The sequence below is a fragment of the Amblyomma mixtum genome, chromosome 7 (assembly GCF_055824585.1).
Source record: "Amblyomma mixtum isolate Tamu chromosome 7, ASM5582458v1, whole genome shotgun sequence".
In the NCBI taxonomy this organism is placed as follows: domain Eukaryota; kingdom Metazoa; phylum Arthropoda; class Arachnida; order Ixodida; family Ixodidae; genus Amblyomma; species Amblyomma mixtum.
This window is the reverse complement of record NC_143018.1, coordinates 47329415-47347267: the sequence shown is the minus strand read 5'-3', so window position 1 is coordinate 47347267 and position 17853 is coordinate 47329415. Positions and strand designations below refer to the sequence as shown.

Sequence of the window (17853 nt, the reverse complement as noted above, 5' to 3'; positions counted from 1 at the left end):
TGCCTCCTGATTCTTGGCCAGTCACCCAGTGTGGGTATGCGCCATATTTTATAAGGCCAGTAACAACGACTGGCAGTTAAACAGCGGCATGGTCGGCAGCGATGATGATACAACAATAAAAAAAAAAGCGGCGATGGTGCAGGGTGCTCTTCTATTGAGCCGGAGTACCCGGGTTCGAACTCGACCGCGGCGGCCACGTTTCGATGGAGGAGAAACGCAAAAAGCGTCTGTGCTGAGCGATGTCAGTGCACGTTAAAAATCTCCAGGCGGTCGAAATTGTTGTGGTTGTTGTTCACCTTCTAGAATGGCGCATACCCACACAGGGGGATCGGCCAAGAAGAGGGGTGCGTAGAGGGTTTTTGTGATGTTATTCCCGAGACCTCCACTACGGCACATCTTCCTCTCCTTCTTGATGATGATGATGATGTCCTCGGGCTGAATCTTTCACTCCCACCTTCCTCCTTTCCTTTACGGCGCGCTTCAGGTGTGCGCCTAGATGACAGATAGTGCGTCATTTCCTTTCTTCAAAAACCAATTTTTCTAGCAATTCTTTCGCGTTAATTTTACTTTGCCTCAGCCTTACATGGTTCGGAGGACCAACGTTTGCGGTTCACAGGACGCACAATTATGGTTCTCATTACTATGTTCTGCACGGCTTGGAAGTTATTTACGACTACTAGTCGTTCGATTTTACAGGATTTCTTGTTAAAATGCATAGAAACGTAACACTAAAAGTAGCGACGTATGCCAACCCTTCAGTTTCTAAAGACCTACTGCACAGGCGCCCTCTCTACTCGCCGAAGGCAAACGAAACCAAAACAGAGAACACACGTGACAGCTGCGACTTGTGCAGCTGGCTGTTGTGCGCTGTCGTGCTCTCGCCTGATCAGCCTATTCGGCGCCGCGAATGTTTTGCTTTTTTGGTCAAATATGTGACACCGGAGATTTGGTGCCGGCTGCAAAAGCGGCCTTGGCAGCCTGATCAGCTCTTGAGTCGAGACACTCGCCGCGATTGGAGTTCAAGTAGTTCAAGCACCGAGACATCTTGCCGTTGCTCGTGAGACGCACGCTCCGGTTTCAGCCGGCAGTCGTAAGCTGCGCAAAAACTTATTACCCAGCCCAACCAACCTAGTGGAAAGTTGTTCAATTGGCTCACGGTTGCGCTCCCCGGTGAAATAACGCTTCGCAGCAGCATGGATGGTGCCAAGGCCGACAATCTGTCCGCTGTGCTGTACAAAAAGGACGATCTTCGACTGGTATGGCGTATGCGTGCTTTTGCGTACACCCCACGCTCTTCACTACCTGTTTGCTTATCTGTTGCCAGCCTCGTTCCTGAAATTTCGTATGTTTCGCTTGTTTGCAGGAGCAGCGGCCCATACCAGAACCTGGAGATAACGGTATGCAGGTTTTTCAGTGCCTAATAGCGTATAACGATAACACACTGCGCATTAGAATGGAACGTGTAGCTGTGACACGTGTGTCCTTGGAAAGACCCATAATGTGCACGTTTTTCTTTTTCTTCGTCGTGCGGCGGCGTTCCTCAAAAACGCCATGTTTTCTATCGAACGTGTTATTCGAATGCGGCTCGATGTCGGTCTGGAATGTGTGATCGGTGTGTGTTGATAACGACACAGATGTGTCATTTAATGCGCAGATAGGACTTCACAGTACTATGATCCCTGTGTCCATCTCATCGCTTTCTTTACCATGCACCCCGTAGCTTTAGTTGCAAGGCACGTAAAAGGAGGACTTGAATTAGCTCACATTAATGTCGGCAAAGTCAATAGTTAAAGTTACGCACACCTCTGCATACTGTTCACCTGTGTATGAGGATGTGCACGTGTCTATTGACAGAGTTCTTTGCTAACAAACTTTCGTGTGAGAAAATTATAAATAAACAGGATTGCGCTGGTACAATGCGCATCATTATAGAGTGCTCGAGCAGTGTGACAGTAAAAAAGTGAAATTGTGGAGTAGCTTGTGGGTTTGACGTACTGTACTCGTGTCATTGCCTTCTAGGTCTAAGTGGCTGCACTTCCAAACAAACACGGCCTTTAAAACCTAGCAGCTGCAGCCAGACATTGCCTTGTTTGCTGTGCAGTGCACCTCTCAGGCACTCCACACAGGATTATCATGCACTGCATGCTTCACTTGCATTGCTTTCCAGCCACTGCACAGTAACGCCCCAAAGCTGACTCTGCAGTAACCATATGTTTCTGTTTTGCGACAGATGCTCAGATACGGATGCATTCAGTCGGCATCTGCGGCTCAGACGTGCACTACTGGACCCGAGGAGCGATTGGCAACTTCATTGTGCACCACCCAATGGTCCTCGGCCACGAAAGCAGTGGTACGGTGGTGAAGGTCGGGAAGAACGTCAAACACCTGAAGCCAGGTGAGGAGCGATGCTGTTGAATCACGCAAGAATTATGTGGCCACATTTGTTCCTTATAATTCCAATTAGCATGGGTATGCAACGTCACCATTTGTGGCATATATGGAAGCAGAAAAATAGCTCATCAGTGAGCATAACCCAAGGAAGAAGGCATGTATGTGAGCATGGATGTGTTAGTGCAAGCTTTGGACAGCAGCAACATGTTAGGATGTGTTTGGACAACTTAGGATGGAAGAGTGCAGAATAGGTAATCTATTCCTGCTCTATTTTCATTTTTGTTTTTGCATTGTGTAGATCTAATGTTTGCACTGAACAGCAAAGGTTATTGGTGAAAAGTGAGCTATGCTTAGTATCTTCTCTCTGTTGTTCCTGAACGCAGGTAGTACATTGTGCAGTTGGTTAAACTGAAGCAAATGCAGATCGATTTTCATTTACCCAGAATCGAAGGCAGAACGAGTTAACCATTGTACCTCTGCAACACATAGTACAGATGCGTGAAACGTGAATAAGCAATGATTTGATAATGAGCCACCTTAGAATAAAACCGTGATATATGAAACGTGAACCAGCGATGATTCGATAATGAGCCATCTTAGCATGAAACCATGAAATTGTCTGTATTTTGACAAACCTGTTATATCCATTAGGAAAGAAAAATAAAAGCAAAGCATGCTGTCTCTATACGACCATTTGGCCTTAACTGTAGCGTTTACTGATTTGCTGCTGAGTTACATTTTTGGCAGCTGTGTCATACTGGACAGTCTGCTTCATGGGTTGTATACTTTATCATGATACTACGACCTTAACAGAGTCATAACCATACCAAGACTCATTACTTGGTATCTCCACCGAATGGATATTTGCACCTCTTCCTATTCAACATTGCATTTGATGATGTTTAGGAAAGGTACGCATCATATCTCCTGAAGAGGCTAGCATTTTGCAAAGGCAACATTTGCTAAACTACACAGTTATAGAAACAGCGTCAAAGAGCCAGAGTTGGTGCTATTGCTATAAAAAAACTTGCCAACTATTCTTTGATATGAAAATGTAGGGGTGTGTGGATACTACTTTTCTTGAAAACCAATCTAATATGAATAGTGCACTGAATTGAACACTGAATTGAAACACCGAATTGAATGCAAATCATATAGTGATAGAATTGAATCGAATACGTATCGGAGATTTTTACATGGGTGACATTCGCTACTTATGGGAATAATCCTAAAAACGATTAATTGTATGAAACAGCTGGAGAAGCTTTAATGGGAGCGTTGCAGTGCAGTGCTATACCTTACTGATTTATACCTATGGCTATCAAAATGCACAGCACTAACCTCTCCTGGGGGTTTCGGAACATGAAATCAGTATTCTAGCTCTATGACCACCGTGTTGTACTTGCAGCAAAATTAGCTTTTGCAACTGATAACTGCAACCGGAATTAACGAGCGTCACATTTTGGTAGGGCGACAACTACATGTGAGCCGCGGCCTATGAGACCAGGCATCAAAGTATGTGATTTGCTAAACCTTCCTGAGATCTTGAAGGCATATGTGAGTGTTAGGGATGCTGTGGCATGAATGGACCATGTAGAGATGCTGGCGCCTCCGTCCTACGCAGACCGATCGCGGCACGGCGTTTGCATACTGTGCGATGCAGTAGTGGACTCTGTTTCTGTAACCGTCGACAGTCGTCCAACAACACTATGGCATGCCTTATTCAAACCTCATGACAGTTATTTGAAAACTATTCGAAAACTTCAGAACATATTCTATTCAGTTTGAATCATTTTGAAAACGCTCTGTTCATTTCGTTCAACGAATCGATTAGGAGGATACTCACTCACTATTAAAAAAATCTAGCATATTCGTACACCCCCCCTTGAAAATTCGCACACCGTCCTTACACATTGACTGGTGATATTGAACTAAGTAGACATCACTCCAGCGTGTGTGTCCGTATGTGCTCATGTTTTTACTTTGCGTGCAGGGCTGTTTCTTTCATAGCTAGTTACACCCCATCCACTGAAAACGCGGTGGAATGAAAAGTCAAGAGAATAAACGACATGTGAACACATTCATTCCCTTCATGCTGCAGGCGATCGTGTAGCCATTGAACCTGGGGTGCCCTGCCGCTACTGTGACTTCTGTAAAGGAGGCCGGTACAACCTGTGCCCCGACGTGGTCTTCTGCGCCACACCACCGCATCATGGCACACTCACCCGATTTTACACCCATGCTGCTGACTTCTGCTACAAGTCAGTGACTTTTGCTTGGAAGTTCTACTGCTTTGTGAGCCAACCAAACTGCATATTTACACCCTCAAAAAGCTTGTTGAATCCTAGAACCTCGCTGCTCCAACTGGCATGATGCATGAAAGTTTCCCATGTATTTGACTTGCGAGTTTAGCATGTCAGTCAGAAAGCCCACTCTTGTTCATTTGAACTCAAGCCTGCTAACGGTCCTGAGTGCATCCAAGTCTACTTGAGGTACAGTGGTGAGCAGCCTTGTCTAGAGCGCTTGAGCAGTGCGCACTTGGTAACAAAAACCGAAATTAGAGAGCAGCCCCTCATTACAGGGCAAAGTTTTCGTGCCTGCTTTGTTTACGAGGCTACTATCTGGCGCTACTTCCGTGCAAGCGTTGCAGCTGGACCCTAGAGGCTGCCACAAAATCTGGATTTATTTGCAAGGAAGTGCACCGCCCGAGCGCTCTAGACAAGGCTGCTCACCACTGTACAAGTTCAAAGCCTGAGTAAGTCCGAGCCTGTGTGAGGTTGGGAGTGAGTGATTGCGAGACTGAACCCGTTTGAGTCTAATAGGTGCATCTGTGATGCAAGATTGGTAGTACGAGTCCAAGTGACTCTGAACCCATGCAAGCCCATTTTAGCCCCGGGGGAATTTGAGCATTACTAAATCTAACTGTATGTGATTTTGTTGAGCCCTGGAGCTTAATTACTACTAGATTAATGCTGTTGGCAGTTCCTTCTCCACAGTCTTATGTGGAAAGCCTTCATTTATCCTGGTCGGATTCACATTGCATATTGGTTACACAGTTAAACGTTCTTCATGCTTTCGTTCAACTGTCCAGTGGAAAATCAGCAGTCCCCTGCAACATGCGCATTCCTAGTGGAATAGCAACAGAGCTATTTAGTTCGAGACTTTGTAGACAGGCCAGTTGTCTTACAAGCCAAGGTTGATTGGAAAGGTGATACCTACACATCTTTCAACTTTTGTGCATGTCTAGTGCTTTGCCTTTTGATAATGACAGACAGCAGCAGCTAGCTAAGGCTGGATCCTTGGTGTGTCTAGCTCACTGTGATTTATGCTTTGATAAAGAGTGGTTCAGTGCATTTAAGCTAGCCAAGAACCAGCAAAGGTTCATTGAAAAGGAGTTGCTAGTGCCTCCAACCTCAGGAGGGTCTAGTCTTTTGTGATTTGTGCTTCGATATCATCGGTATGACACGGCTCTTGCTTTTTAAACAAACATCACTGACTCTTGCGCGAAGGAGGGAGGAAATGAGAGACATAGTATGTGAATTTTATCTCATATCTCTTCCTTTCCCAGGCTGCCTGACCACGTTTCCTTTGATGAGGCTGCGCTCTTGGAGCCACTGTCAGTGGCTGTTCATGCCTGTAGGAGGGCACGACTTCAGATCGGTCAGACAGTGCTGATATGCGGAGCAGGTATGCTGCTTTCCATCCAGGGTGTGATTACAGTTTGGTTTGCTCTGAGCGTGCACTGACATTCTAATTGTCAGCTGCTGAACTTAGACATTACCGGGCATGCAGCCTTAAAGCTTGTAACATGCGGAATGAGGAAATAGCATGCATATAAGCTTGAATTACTACGTTGTACTAGGTAGACATGCAAATCTTCCATATATTATTGCAGGTTTGAAATATCCACATTTATGTGTAATGCCCTTTTGATGCTGTGCCGCTGAACCTGTCGCTAGAGCAGGAAAAGTCGACTCTAATCTTAAAAATGTGTAGAGCATAGCTCATGAAATGCCTGAAAATGAGAACTCGTAAAAGCCACTGTAGTGATTTCATTGGGGCATCATTCGTAAGGCACTAAAATATTGCGTCAGTGCTTGAGCATTTCTTGTTTTGTTAATTTGATGAGAAGAGTGTTTGTTCTTGTGCTATTTTTGGGGCTCTGCACTTTGACTGACTGTGTTTACTGGGTGAAAATGGTTGCACTAAGCATTGGCTTAGTTGCCCGTATGGGAAGGCATACAGTTGAACCTCGTTACAGCGAACACAGATGTTTATTTTATTTTATTTTATTTATTTATTTTCACAATACTGCAGACCCTCATTTGGGTCCAGGCAGGGAGGGCAGAAAAACACATTCACACAACAGTGTAGCACATATACAATCTAAAATAGCTCACAAAGTGCGTTGTCAAAATCAACAGCCGATATCACTTGTAGAGGCAGGGCGTTCCATTCGTCAATAGTTCTCGGGAAGAAAGAAAATTTAAAAGCATTAGTATGCGCGAAGTATGGTGCTAAAGTGTGATTATGATGACATCGAGTTCTACGCGTTTCAGAAAACTGCACATAGGGGGCTGTAGAGATGCCTAGTTTTCTGTGGGTTAGTTGGTGAAGGAAAGGTAGGCGGGCTATCTTGTGTCTGACGTGGAGAGGTTTAATATTATTTTCTGCCATTAAAGAGGATGGGGAGTCAGTTCTGTTGTACTTATTAAATATAAAATGTACTGCGCGCCTCTGTATTTTTCTAATTCTCTTATGTGTTTTTTTGCATGTGGGTCCCAAACGAATTATTGACTATATTGAACAGTTTATAAATATCTTTAACACACGTGCATTTCTTATTCTGTATATTGAACGCGGTTTGCCATAAAACGGATATATCGAACGGAACTGCCAGGTGCCAAGCTTTGCCCGGTCGGATGACAGGCGGCAGGCTTTGCCTCACTGCACGGATGACTGGTGGTGGAGCGGCAAGCGTTCGCGCCACGGTTCACGCGTTATCTCGCTTTGCCAACAGCGCCGCAGACAATATAGTGGCCAGAAAAGCTGGTAGCCAGTTGGTCAGCACCTGTTTGCACCTCTCGCCCCGCCAATAGGGGATATTCAAAATTCCGCAAGTGCGCTTTTCCGCATAACAATGTTGCCCCAAACAAGATGGCCGACTTCGCTATAAAGGAACTGCGTGGGATACAGGACAGGCGCTAAAGGTGTAGATAGAATGTAAGAAATGTATTTTGGAAGAATCAAACAAAAAACCAATCTTTCTTGCTTTGTTTCAGCTGGAAACTCATAGTCAGCCGTCTTGTTTGGGGCAACATTGTTATGCGGGAAAGCGCACTTGCGGAATTTTGAATATCCCCTATAGGAGGTATTCACTGAGGCCGCGCTACCAGACGGCGCAAGCATCGTCGCGGCAGGCGCGCCATGTTTACGGTCGTTTCAGGCCAGCTCGCGCAGTGTCACGGTGCGCCGTGAGGTACCCGGCCTGAACTGTTAGTTATCCGTAACATATTTGTACGTTGTTGAATACGTCAGCGACCACTTATCTTTGTGGAGCGCGTATTGTGCATGAAGTTTGCAGCAGAATTCTTCTGCGCCGTGATATAACCGAGCTGCCTCAACTCGGCAGCAAAACTGGCTGGCTGCGCTGCACGCAAGAACGTACACGACTTGCAGCTTTTAATATCAGTTGATAACTGTCAGCTAGTCATGCAGGGCACATCGTGGATAAACAGCACGATTAAGTACCGAAATTCCAGAACTGCCACCGCAGAAATTGATAATTCAAGCGCCTAGCTGTAGTCCGCGAACTGCTGACGCTTCTCAGACGTACAGTCTTTCAGCAGAAAGGCAAAGCGTCATAGCTGTCTTATTTACCCAACAGAACGGCCAAACAAATACTGCCATCCGCTCGCAGCACGAACGTCAGACCCAGCGAGAATGTTTTGCAGTTTTGATTGTAGCTACGTAGCGCTGCTTCGTATGCACAAGACCGTTTTCGCAGCAACGCAGTGTGCAGCCATTCCGCTAGATTCAGTTGTAACACGTCACTTTCAGCAGGTAGAGATGACAAGTTAAGCTACAGCTAAATGAACAGACCCTTCGAATTACTCACCTCTTCAAAAACGGCACTTCGGCCGTCGGCACCGCGGACGTCGGCACCCACAGCACGGCCCTTGGACTCACCCGCTTGTCAAGTAATTGCACCCTCTCATAGGTTTATATCCTTTAATTCCTTGGCCTGCCAGCAAACTTAAGCCATGCACAAGGTGGGCCTCGATACCGGTGAATTCAACGCGGGGCAGCAGTCTTGTATACGTCGCACACCACGCCGGTGCCTCCGCATTCCTACGGGGGGTCGACCTTTTCACAAAGTAGAACCTTCTGAGCGTGCCCGCTCTTTTCTGCTTCGCACAGTTCACGGAATATTCACTCAGTCACGCGGCGGCACGGGTCGGACAGAAATTACGTGCGGCGAGACGCGAAATACACTCACATTTCACCCATCACCAGCTATTCAAACGCTGCGGCTGGCTGCGGCGGCCGCGCGCGCGACCACCAACATGGCGAATGCCGCGCCGGCCGCTAGCGCCCCTTGCGGATGACGTCATGTGAATACCTCCTATAGTGCCCCAGAACAAGCGACACAGTCGATTGTTGTAGCTTTCCAGCAGCCATCCTCTGCCCACGTCGACTGTCGCACAGCGCAGATGGTGAAAATGGCAGTAGCTTTCATCCTGGCATCAGATTTTTGATGCAACACTGCTGTGATGGGAGGAAGGCACCCTAGCTAATGTTTGATCGGCGGCTGCTGCCGCATGCTGCTGTGCTGTGCTGTGCAGTGAAGTTAACTTAACTAGCATTTGCTACTTGGCTTCTTGCAGTCTCCTGAATGGCCGCAAACGTCTTCTCTTTGAAATGGTGCTAAAACTACAGAAAAGGTCGTCGCTCCCAGTTGCAGTTTCTTCTTTCACAGATTAGCAGATTAAATTTAACTTCTCCATCGCGAGCTTTTTTATATTACGAATTTTGGCAATATCGAACTATTTTATTTTTTACCAGTTCGCTACAACAAGGTTTCACTGTATATTAGACTTTGCATAACACACTTTTAGCCTGTTTACCTTTTTTACTGTATGATGAGCCTGTTGTGGATTTGAAGGCTTTGCTTCATAGCCATCCTGGCTAAAAAATCAGCCAAGTTTTTTTTTTTGTGTTTGTCAGTATGTCGCTGAAATTTTATTATACCATTGAAGGGGAACAAAAATAAGGGAAAAGGGGCATCATATTAAAGTTTACTGTAATCGATTTGGCTCGTGTGCTTTATGCATATATATTGATTTGCTGTGTATTTTTGTTGGGAGATTCTCTGCATGTCTGAATCTGTGCAGAGGTTCTGCAGTTGAAAGTGGTCATTTCTTCTGGCTGTGAGTTAAGAGTAACTTAATTTTTTTTTTTCATTCAGTGTGCATTGGTTGAGATTTAATGGTGCCCTGCGTAATTTGCACACTCATGATTAGGGTGCGTATATTCCAGATATAATGTACTAAGACAGCGAAGAAATTAAGTTTCTTTGCTCATGTTGTATTTGATAAACTTTTTACGTTGGATATGCACATGGCTGTTTTTGAGTAGATTGCTAAAATAGCCATTGGTTGTGGTCTGCAAGTCCAGTCAACATTCCGACTCAAGGACTGTGCACTGGAAAGACTTACTTGAGGTTGGGACATGAAGGATGAAGTGGTTCAATACATGCAGTACCTTTGTGATGTCAATTGATGGCTGCTCTGTGATAGAACTAGTTAGAAACTGTCTGCTTCTTTTTCTTATTTCGGCATTGAATAAAATCAGGCCCCATTGGACTGGTATGCCTGCTCACTGCTAAGGCCATGGGAGCAAGCCGAGTCATCATGACCGGTAAGTGCCGTCGTACACCGTCCGTAAACGACATTTCCACCTCTTTTTTTCTGAACACGCATTGACTATTTTTATTCATAGCATGCACTGCTTTGTTGTGATTATCTTATATGTTCATAAATCATACATTTTGCACTAACTGCACTCCCTACAGCTGTGGTTTTGTGCGTAAAATTGCTGCACCTAGAATAGTAAGGCATTGCATAAACAATGTTTTTTGTTTTTCATATTATTGCAGTATTCTTTGTGACGTTTTGGTTTATTTGTTTGGTTTAGTGCACCTGCTTGTTGGCATTAATTTAGCGTCCCTGTTGGTTTAGTACACAGTGTTATGTTATGATCCATCATTATCTACAAGGTAATTAATCATCATGCTCATATTGATGGCTTTCCTGATCAGCTTATAAATACTAATTCTACTAGGTCTCAACAGCGTAATAATCTTCTTCTACCTAAAGTGAGGACTAATTATGGAAAATTTACCACAATATTTGCCGGCATATCCTGTTGGAATACTTTGCCATGTGAAATTAAAGCGTCGTTTACTGTTCACTCATTTCATCACCGCATTAAAGAGTACTTAATTAATTTCCTGTGTAGTTCACATGCCTAAACAGTAGTAACCCTTGTTTAAAGTCTCATTTTCTTTGCATTATGTTTCAAAGTTGTTGCTGTATATACTTTTTGTTCCATTTCTCACACATAACATTGTAAATTTTTTGTAGATTGTTTATTTGTGCTAATTAATACACTGCCTTCCATTCTTTGCAATTTTACCCCACTTGATTTGTTCTAGGAGGTCCCCCCGACAGTCGTGTACTATGGGACCTCCTTCTGTACTGATTTTATTGTATTTGTATTACTATGTGCGTTCTAAATAAACTTGAAACTTGAAACACCATTTCCATACATAAAATAATATATTGCAAGTTCACACATTGTGTCCCTAGTTCTTTGCTTCTGATGGCAGACTCAAATTAAAAACGTACGGGTATTGACGCCACTCTTGTCATGCTCTTTCCCATGCTGTTAATGAGGTCACTCAAGGATGTAGTGACCACTTTCAGAAGGTCAGGTTTGCGAAGGGGCATGTTTGGCACGAATGTGGTCCACACTGCGATATATGAAGCGTAACTATACTCGGCGACAACTTAGCTTGGCAGTGCAGGAAGAGCTACGGTGGCGGAGCATCCATAACTTGTCTCTCCACTAAAATAATTTGGCCACAGGACAGTGCAGATAGCTCTAAATCCGTCTTGTTGCTCACTGTGCTGATGCTCCACCCTGTTGCTGGTGTAGCTGGCGCCATCTGTGGAAGCTTCTTGTAACTGGGCCTGCCTCGAGGGTTTATCATAATAAAAAAAAAAAACTGCTTTTGCCGTGGCTCTCTAACGCTTAAAACTGGCAGTTATGTTAATAATATTCCCTAAATACTGAATATTACCACTATGCTCTGTTAAGAAAAAACTATTGACTACCGCCGGAGAATATATTCCGCGGTATAGGATGAGAGGGTGTGCTTTGGCTCTGTAGCTTTGGCTCAGCTTCCAAGGAAAGTTGTTGCGGAAGGTAATCTCAAGCACATGACTGTAGAACGACTCCATGCAACTGTTTTGTTGCCTTAAAGGTGCACTGAAGAGGAATCTGAACTCTTCTTTTTGCCGCAGGAACTTGATCTACACGTTCTGAGCATTCTTAGAAACTTGGACTTATTGCCCTGTGTGGCCGATTTCCCTAATTAAATCGGATTAACGTCCGACTCCCACCTTTATTTTTTTAATTCTCCGCGTACGGTGGGCGGAGTCGACCAACGCATGAAGTGCCTTTCAGCCAGCTTCGTGGAGGCTTTGCTTTCGCTTTATTTTGTTTTTTAGGTTTCCATGAATAAATAGTTTCATTCGCAAATAATACAGCCGCAAAATAAGCCCGCAGAAATAAAAATACGCGCAGTCTATTTGCTACTACGGAGTACTACATATTACTCCGCCGATGGCAGAGCGGCAAGCCGCCACGGGACTGGGTGAAAGGCGCTCCACGCGTTGGTCAACTCCGCCCACCGTACGCGGGAGAATTTTAAAAAAAAAGGCGGGAGCCGGACGGTAATTCGATTTAATTACGGAAATCGGCCACACAGGGCAATAAATTCTAAGTTTCTAAGAAAGCTCGGAACGTGTAGATTGAGTTCCCGCGGCAAAAAGACAAGTTCAGATTCCTTTTCAGTGCACCTTTAATGTCCATATGCTTGCCAGTGCATTATGCTTAAAAACAGGCAATAATCAATTGAATGTGCCCTCTGTTCGCTCTGTTGGCAGACATCATCGGGAGTAGACTTCAAGTGGCCAAGTTACTTGGTGCTGACTTCGCCATCGGTGCAGCATCGAAAACAGTGGAAGACATCAAGCAGGAAATCTACCGCACTGTCGGCGACCTGCCAGAGGTCACCATTGAGTGCACTGGCGCAGAGTCGTCCACCCAGCTTGGCATGGTGGTAAGTGGTTATAGCTCGGAGCAAACATTCTGCTGTGACATTCCAAACAGATGCAGTCAGAAAAAGCAGTGTACTCATCGTGCATCACAAAAGTTGTGGGGTTTAAAAGGGGGGAGATAAACACGTATTCCCCGTTTAAGCGCGGCTGACACAGTTCAAAACCGCGCTTACCCCACCCCGTGGTCGCGTACGCTACCGAGCGCACGCCGACCACGGCGGGCCGTGCTCTGCGGGAACAAAGGAACGACACACTGGCTGACACAAACAAGGCATTTATTGCTATAACAACAATAACGCCAGCTAGCAACAAAATACACTGAGGAATCGAGGATGTCCGACTCACCAGCACGGTTACGGGCGAATGTTCGCCACGCTAGGGCAAAGGGAATATCTCCGAGGCCGGACGGGACGAGCTGAGGGGAACACGTTTCCACACGAGGACGCCCGCGGCAAAGAGCGGAGCTTTGCGCGTGAACGTCCAACACGCTTCCCTGTCCCAGGGAGAAGAGACCCCGTCGCTCCCCTCGAGCGCGCAGCGAAACGCCATCCGTGGCGCTGGCGTCGCTGCGACGCGAGCGCCCTCCCCTGTTAGTTAAAGTAACCAAAACTGAGAAGAGCGCGTTCCGTGGGAGCTAACTACCGGGAACTAGTGCGTTGAGGGAAAGCGAACGCAGGGGACGAAGGCGTCCCCACAAAGTCTAAGCCATCTCTCTAGCTTGGTTCGCAATGCATGCTTGAAACTTTGAATTTAACTGACACTTCAAAATATGCAGCTTTGAACTGACAAGGGCTTACTGTACTCTGAATTTGCATCAGCTGAAACCAACTCCCTGGGAACGTGGGATCGAATGGTGTGGGAGGCAATTTTGAATCGAGACAGATATTCACTCAGTTAGGTGAAATCTGCTACATTAATGTTCATTTGCACAGTGGACTGTGTGTCAAAAATGTGACAAAATATAAAATTGATACAAGCAGCAATATGGAAGTTGACATGGCCCCAAAAAACGCACAAACAGTGAATGAGAGTACAGATAATAAGCGACTGCTACTGCGTCTATTGCTTGAAAGCTACAAAGTCCGGTGTCATGGATGCAAGTAGCAGGACCATGCAAGTGCCAGGTATTGTGTTCATTGCAGTTCAACTTTTTTCATTGTAAATGCATTGCATTGCTATAGGAGGTAAATAAACTATACATACAGTGCTCTGTTTCCCTTGCACTCCATTTAGGACTGTGCACTGCTGCTGATTTGCCTCAAGTTGAACTGCAGTTTCTTCCTAGTTGGCGGGTAGTTTGTGATACAGCTCTTAGTTCCACTGTTCCATGTTGTTCCTTACCCTGTAGCATTCAACATTTTTTTCTGATTTGTTCTTTGTGCTAAAAGGTGAGTGCCACCAATGCACATTGGGGCAGTATCCAGCGCAAGATGTTTGCTTTGCTGCAAGGACTGCGCAAAGTTTTCATGGAAATGATATTCCAAAAAAGCGGCTTCAGGTTAAAGGGCATTTACTGCCGTTTAGTGAGCACGAAACATCAGACAGACTTGGTTTTGGCATTGATATAGTATGCGGGATTTAACATCTCAAAATGACACGTGGGCTATGAGGGACACAATAGTGAAAGTCCGTGGATTAATTTAAGCTGCCCAGGGTACTGTAATGTGCGGCAAAATCGCACAGCTCACAAGCGAATTTGCATTTCGCCTCCATCGAAGTGCGGCTGCCGTGGATCCCATGACCTTCGGATCAGCAGCCGAATGCCAAAGGCACCGAGCTGCTGCGGCGAGGCCAACAAATGTAGGCCCCGCAGGTTTCAGTGGAAGGAAATGCCAAGTGCACTGAACATTGTTGGCATTACACCCGCCTTTCAGTTGGATTTCATGCAGTGGAATTCCAGGCCTGTTTGCCGGTTCATGAAACTAGAAGTGAGTGAGAGCTTGTTATCGCATCTACTTCTTGCAGGCCACGAAATCTGGGGGCACGCTGGTGCTGGTTGGCATGGGCCCTAACGAAGTCAAGGTGCCTCTGGTTGATGCTGCTTGCCGCGAGATTGACATCCGCGGAATATTCCGCTACGCAAACTGGTGAGCTGCAACATTGGTCATTCACTCAAAAACCTACCTGTACAGATTAAATATATCAGTATTGTAATCGGTTGTCGAGTTATGTAATGAAGATCTTAATTGTAACAGCTGCGGCTCAAGTCCAGCTGCTTACAGTTGCTACATGAACAAAGTATGCCGATTGGATTTGTCATACGCGACATGCTATGAAGCCACAATTCTGGTCAGTGGATGTGGCAGTCTGTGTTTGTAGGCCAACTTCTGGTGGGATTCAGCGTTTCTGTACATTTCTTCCCAAGCATATTGCTCTCTACTGCTCCATGTAATGAAGGAACCCTAATTAAAGATTTTAGTAATGTCAGTGTATTTTTTTTATTAAAGGAACTGAAGTGATACCAGAAATTCCAAATAGATGAGTGCATTGCTATTTGTTCCCATATTCTGTAAACCATGCATGCAAAGACTGAAAAACCAACTAAAGTCGACTTGATAGTTCAAAATTTAAGATGACTGGAAATTGATTTGGAATAGTATGTGGAGTTCGAAATAACAGCAGCCTTTTCAATACATTCGATGTCAACAGAACCAAAGTGGAAGTTCAAAACCACTGCCTGTTCCAATTATGAGAGTCCAAATTATTGACAGTCCGCTGTATGTGAATCGGTGAACAAGAGGAGATAAAGTAACGAAACAGTCCTACTTGCATCAATTTTCTTATCATAGTCACGGTACTTCTGATCCCTTTTCATTGATCTTCAAAGTAGAAAAAAGTATGAAAGCTTTCAAACTCTTGTAGCCTGAACTGTTGAACTGGCTACGCAGTTACCCAACGGCGCTCGCCATGGTTGCTTCGGGTAAAGTGGACGTCAAGCCTCTGGTGACGCACCACTTCAAGCTCGAATCAGCCGTCGAAGCCTTCCAGACTGCCAAAACTGGTGCCGGTGGAGCCATCAAGGTGGTGATAGACTGCAGCACCTAACTGCGACGTCGTACTCGAGTCGTGACGGACGTCTTTCATGTTCTAGGCTCCAGCTTTCGTTTTCCACGTCTGCTTGGCCAAGTTCTTAATTTCTGTTTACACATAAGCTTTCTGAAGCCTCTAGTAGTAACCACTTTGCATATACATATATATTCGTATGTGGGCTTGTACCGGTTCAGGCATTGGTGACATCAGCCACCTTGGATAGCAGTTCAATCGAAAAGCTTCCTAGTTATCACTTCATAGTAAGCGAATTGTTTTTTTTTTTTTTTGAACGTTTACCTAGATTGCACTGGAGTGCCTTTGAACTGGCATTAGTTGACAATCTACTGGGGGTTGGATGAAACCTGAACAAACGTTCGTGGCAACCTTGATCATAGTATCGCTTGTGGACGTTTATTAAGCTAAGCGTCAAATTCATCGTAATTAGCAATTCTACTTTGTTCATTGCAATTTAAGTGTGATAAGATCTGGCATCCTCTGAAGGGGCCAACTTTTAAGACATGAAATATTTTTGGTGCGTATGCTTTTTGTGTTGTACAACACAATATGCCCAATACATGTGTAGATGCGTCTTTGAGTATACGCTCTTTTTGAAACATTTTATATACACCACCTTGGGAATGATGACATATTTTTGCGAGATAGCCAAAGGCGACATCTGCATGTTGCCAAAAGCCATACGAAGCAGTGCACCTACGCTCAACTTTTTTCTTTTTTTTCACGGACATGTTTACTGTGATAATGTGTACTGGGTACGAGTAAAATTGTATGCAATAAGCACGTAACGAATAAAGACGTGACTATTTAAGATGCCGTTAGACTGATTTTACAGATCTCAAGAAGAATTGATCCAGACATTTGACAATTGACTTGTATATTTATTTACATCCAAACATGACTCACCTTCAACAATAAACAGTCTTGGCTGAACCAAAACAAGGCACACGGTTGAATGCCATCTTTTCCAGAAAGCATCCACAGAATCAAATATGCACGTACAAAAAAATGAGCACACCTTTTGCACTCGAAAGCTTGCAGTACCAGAAACGAGATCACACATCAGTCACCGTACAGCACCTTGGCCTGCAGTACGAGAATTTACAAAGAAAAGCAACACAGACAGTAACGAAAGCGACACTTTAAAGGTGGGCCCGGAATCACGGCATAAAAAACAAATCGAACCAGTTGTCGTGCAGTGTCTGAAAACTTGACAGTCGAATATAAATACTCTTCACACGACAGAGGGCCTACAGTTTTGCTCGTAAGTCCTTGCCTTCATTCAAGCACCTCTTTAAAACCCCAACCTTTGATTCAAATTTCGTTGCATCATTTCAAACCAAGAAAACTGTGGGTAAGGATGGAAGGCAGGCAAGGTTGTTCACATCGGAGTAGCGGAAACCCTGGACTAGATCCTCCTACTCCAAATCATTGTTCGTCACACATGCAAATCTAACCTTCACACACGCACAGATGAGCACCTGCAAAAATTCAGGGCACAGTTAAGCTCCGCCTTGAGGGTATGACACAATAGGATTAATGGGTCCATTCAGTGGCCTGGTATCCTTTGCATCTCACTTCGCAAACACTGACAGTGTTCTTTATTTTATTTTATTATATTTTTTTTATCACAAGACACACAAGGCGTGCCTCTAACCAAGTCAAACGAATGCTCCTCAGTTGTCAAGGGGTAGCGCCCTATTTGCTTTACCGGACATAGAGTACCAGAAAACACATGACAAGCTGGACTTGTCATGAGAGAAAGGCTTATGAAAGCCTGGCTCGTGTAAGTGGCTCGTGGCTTAAGGAAATCCAACTTTGTAGCCGAAACTGTGAGAAATATTAAATAAACGCGAGAGAAATTAAGAAAGCCGTAGAAAAAGAAGCAAAACAGGCAAGGTTGTTCGAAGCCTAAGACTAGAATCCTCCTACCTATTCCACACTGTTGTTCATCACACATGAAAATCTCTCCTTCACATACATAAATGAGAATCTGCAATACATTGTACAA

General features: G+C 44.8%; 1 protein-coding gene across 5 annotated transcripts in view; it reads left to right on the top strand.

Moving 5' to 3' along the window:
* The first annotated feature begins 821 nt into the window (after nt 1-821).
* The window catches only part of LOC149335941 (sorbitol dehydrogenase-like), a 28561-nt gene continuing 11529 nt past the window's right edge, over nt 822-17853 (top strand). For 3 of the 5 annotated variants that reach the window (XR_016284127.1, XR_016284126.1, XM_089552491.1), the window contains exons 1-8: nt 822-1263; nt 1364-1397; nt 2231-2395; nt 4493-4652; nt 5960-6078; nt 10246-10311; nt 12624-12799; nt 14763-14884. Coding sequence is in view for 3 of the 5 variants with exons in the window: in XM_089552491.1 (XP_089408617.1) it covers nt 1198-1263; nt 1364-1397; nt 2231-2395; nt 4493-4652; nt 5960-6078; nt 10246-10311; nt 12624-12799; nt 14763-14884 (908 nt within the window). In the remaining 2 variants the exon portion in view is untranslated. Of the gene's footprint in view, nt 1264-1363; nt 1398-2230; nt 2396-4492; nt 4653-5959; nt 6079-10245; nt 10312-12623; nt 12800-14762; nt 14885-15685; nt 16654-17853 lie in introns of those variants that run through there. The other 2 variants (XM_089552489.1, XM_089552490.1) reach the window with 2 other exon arrangements.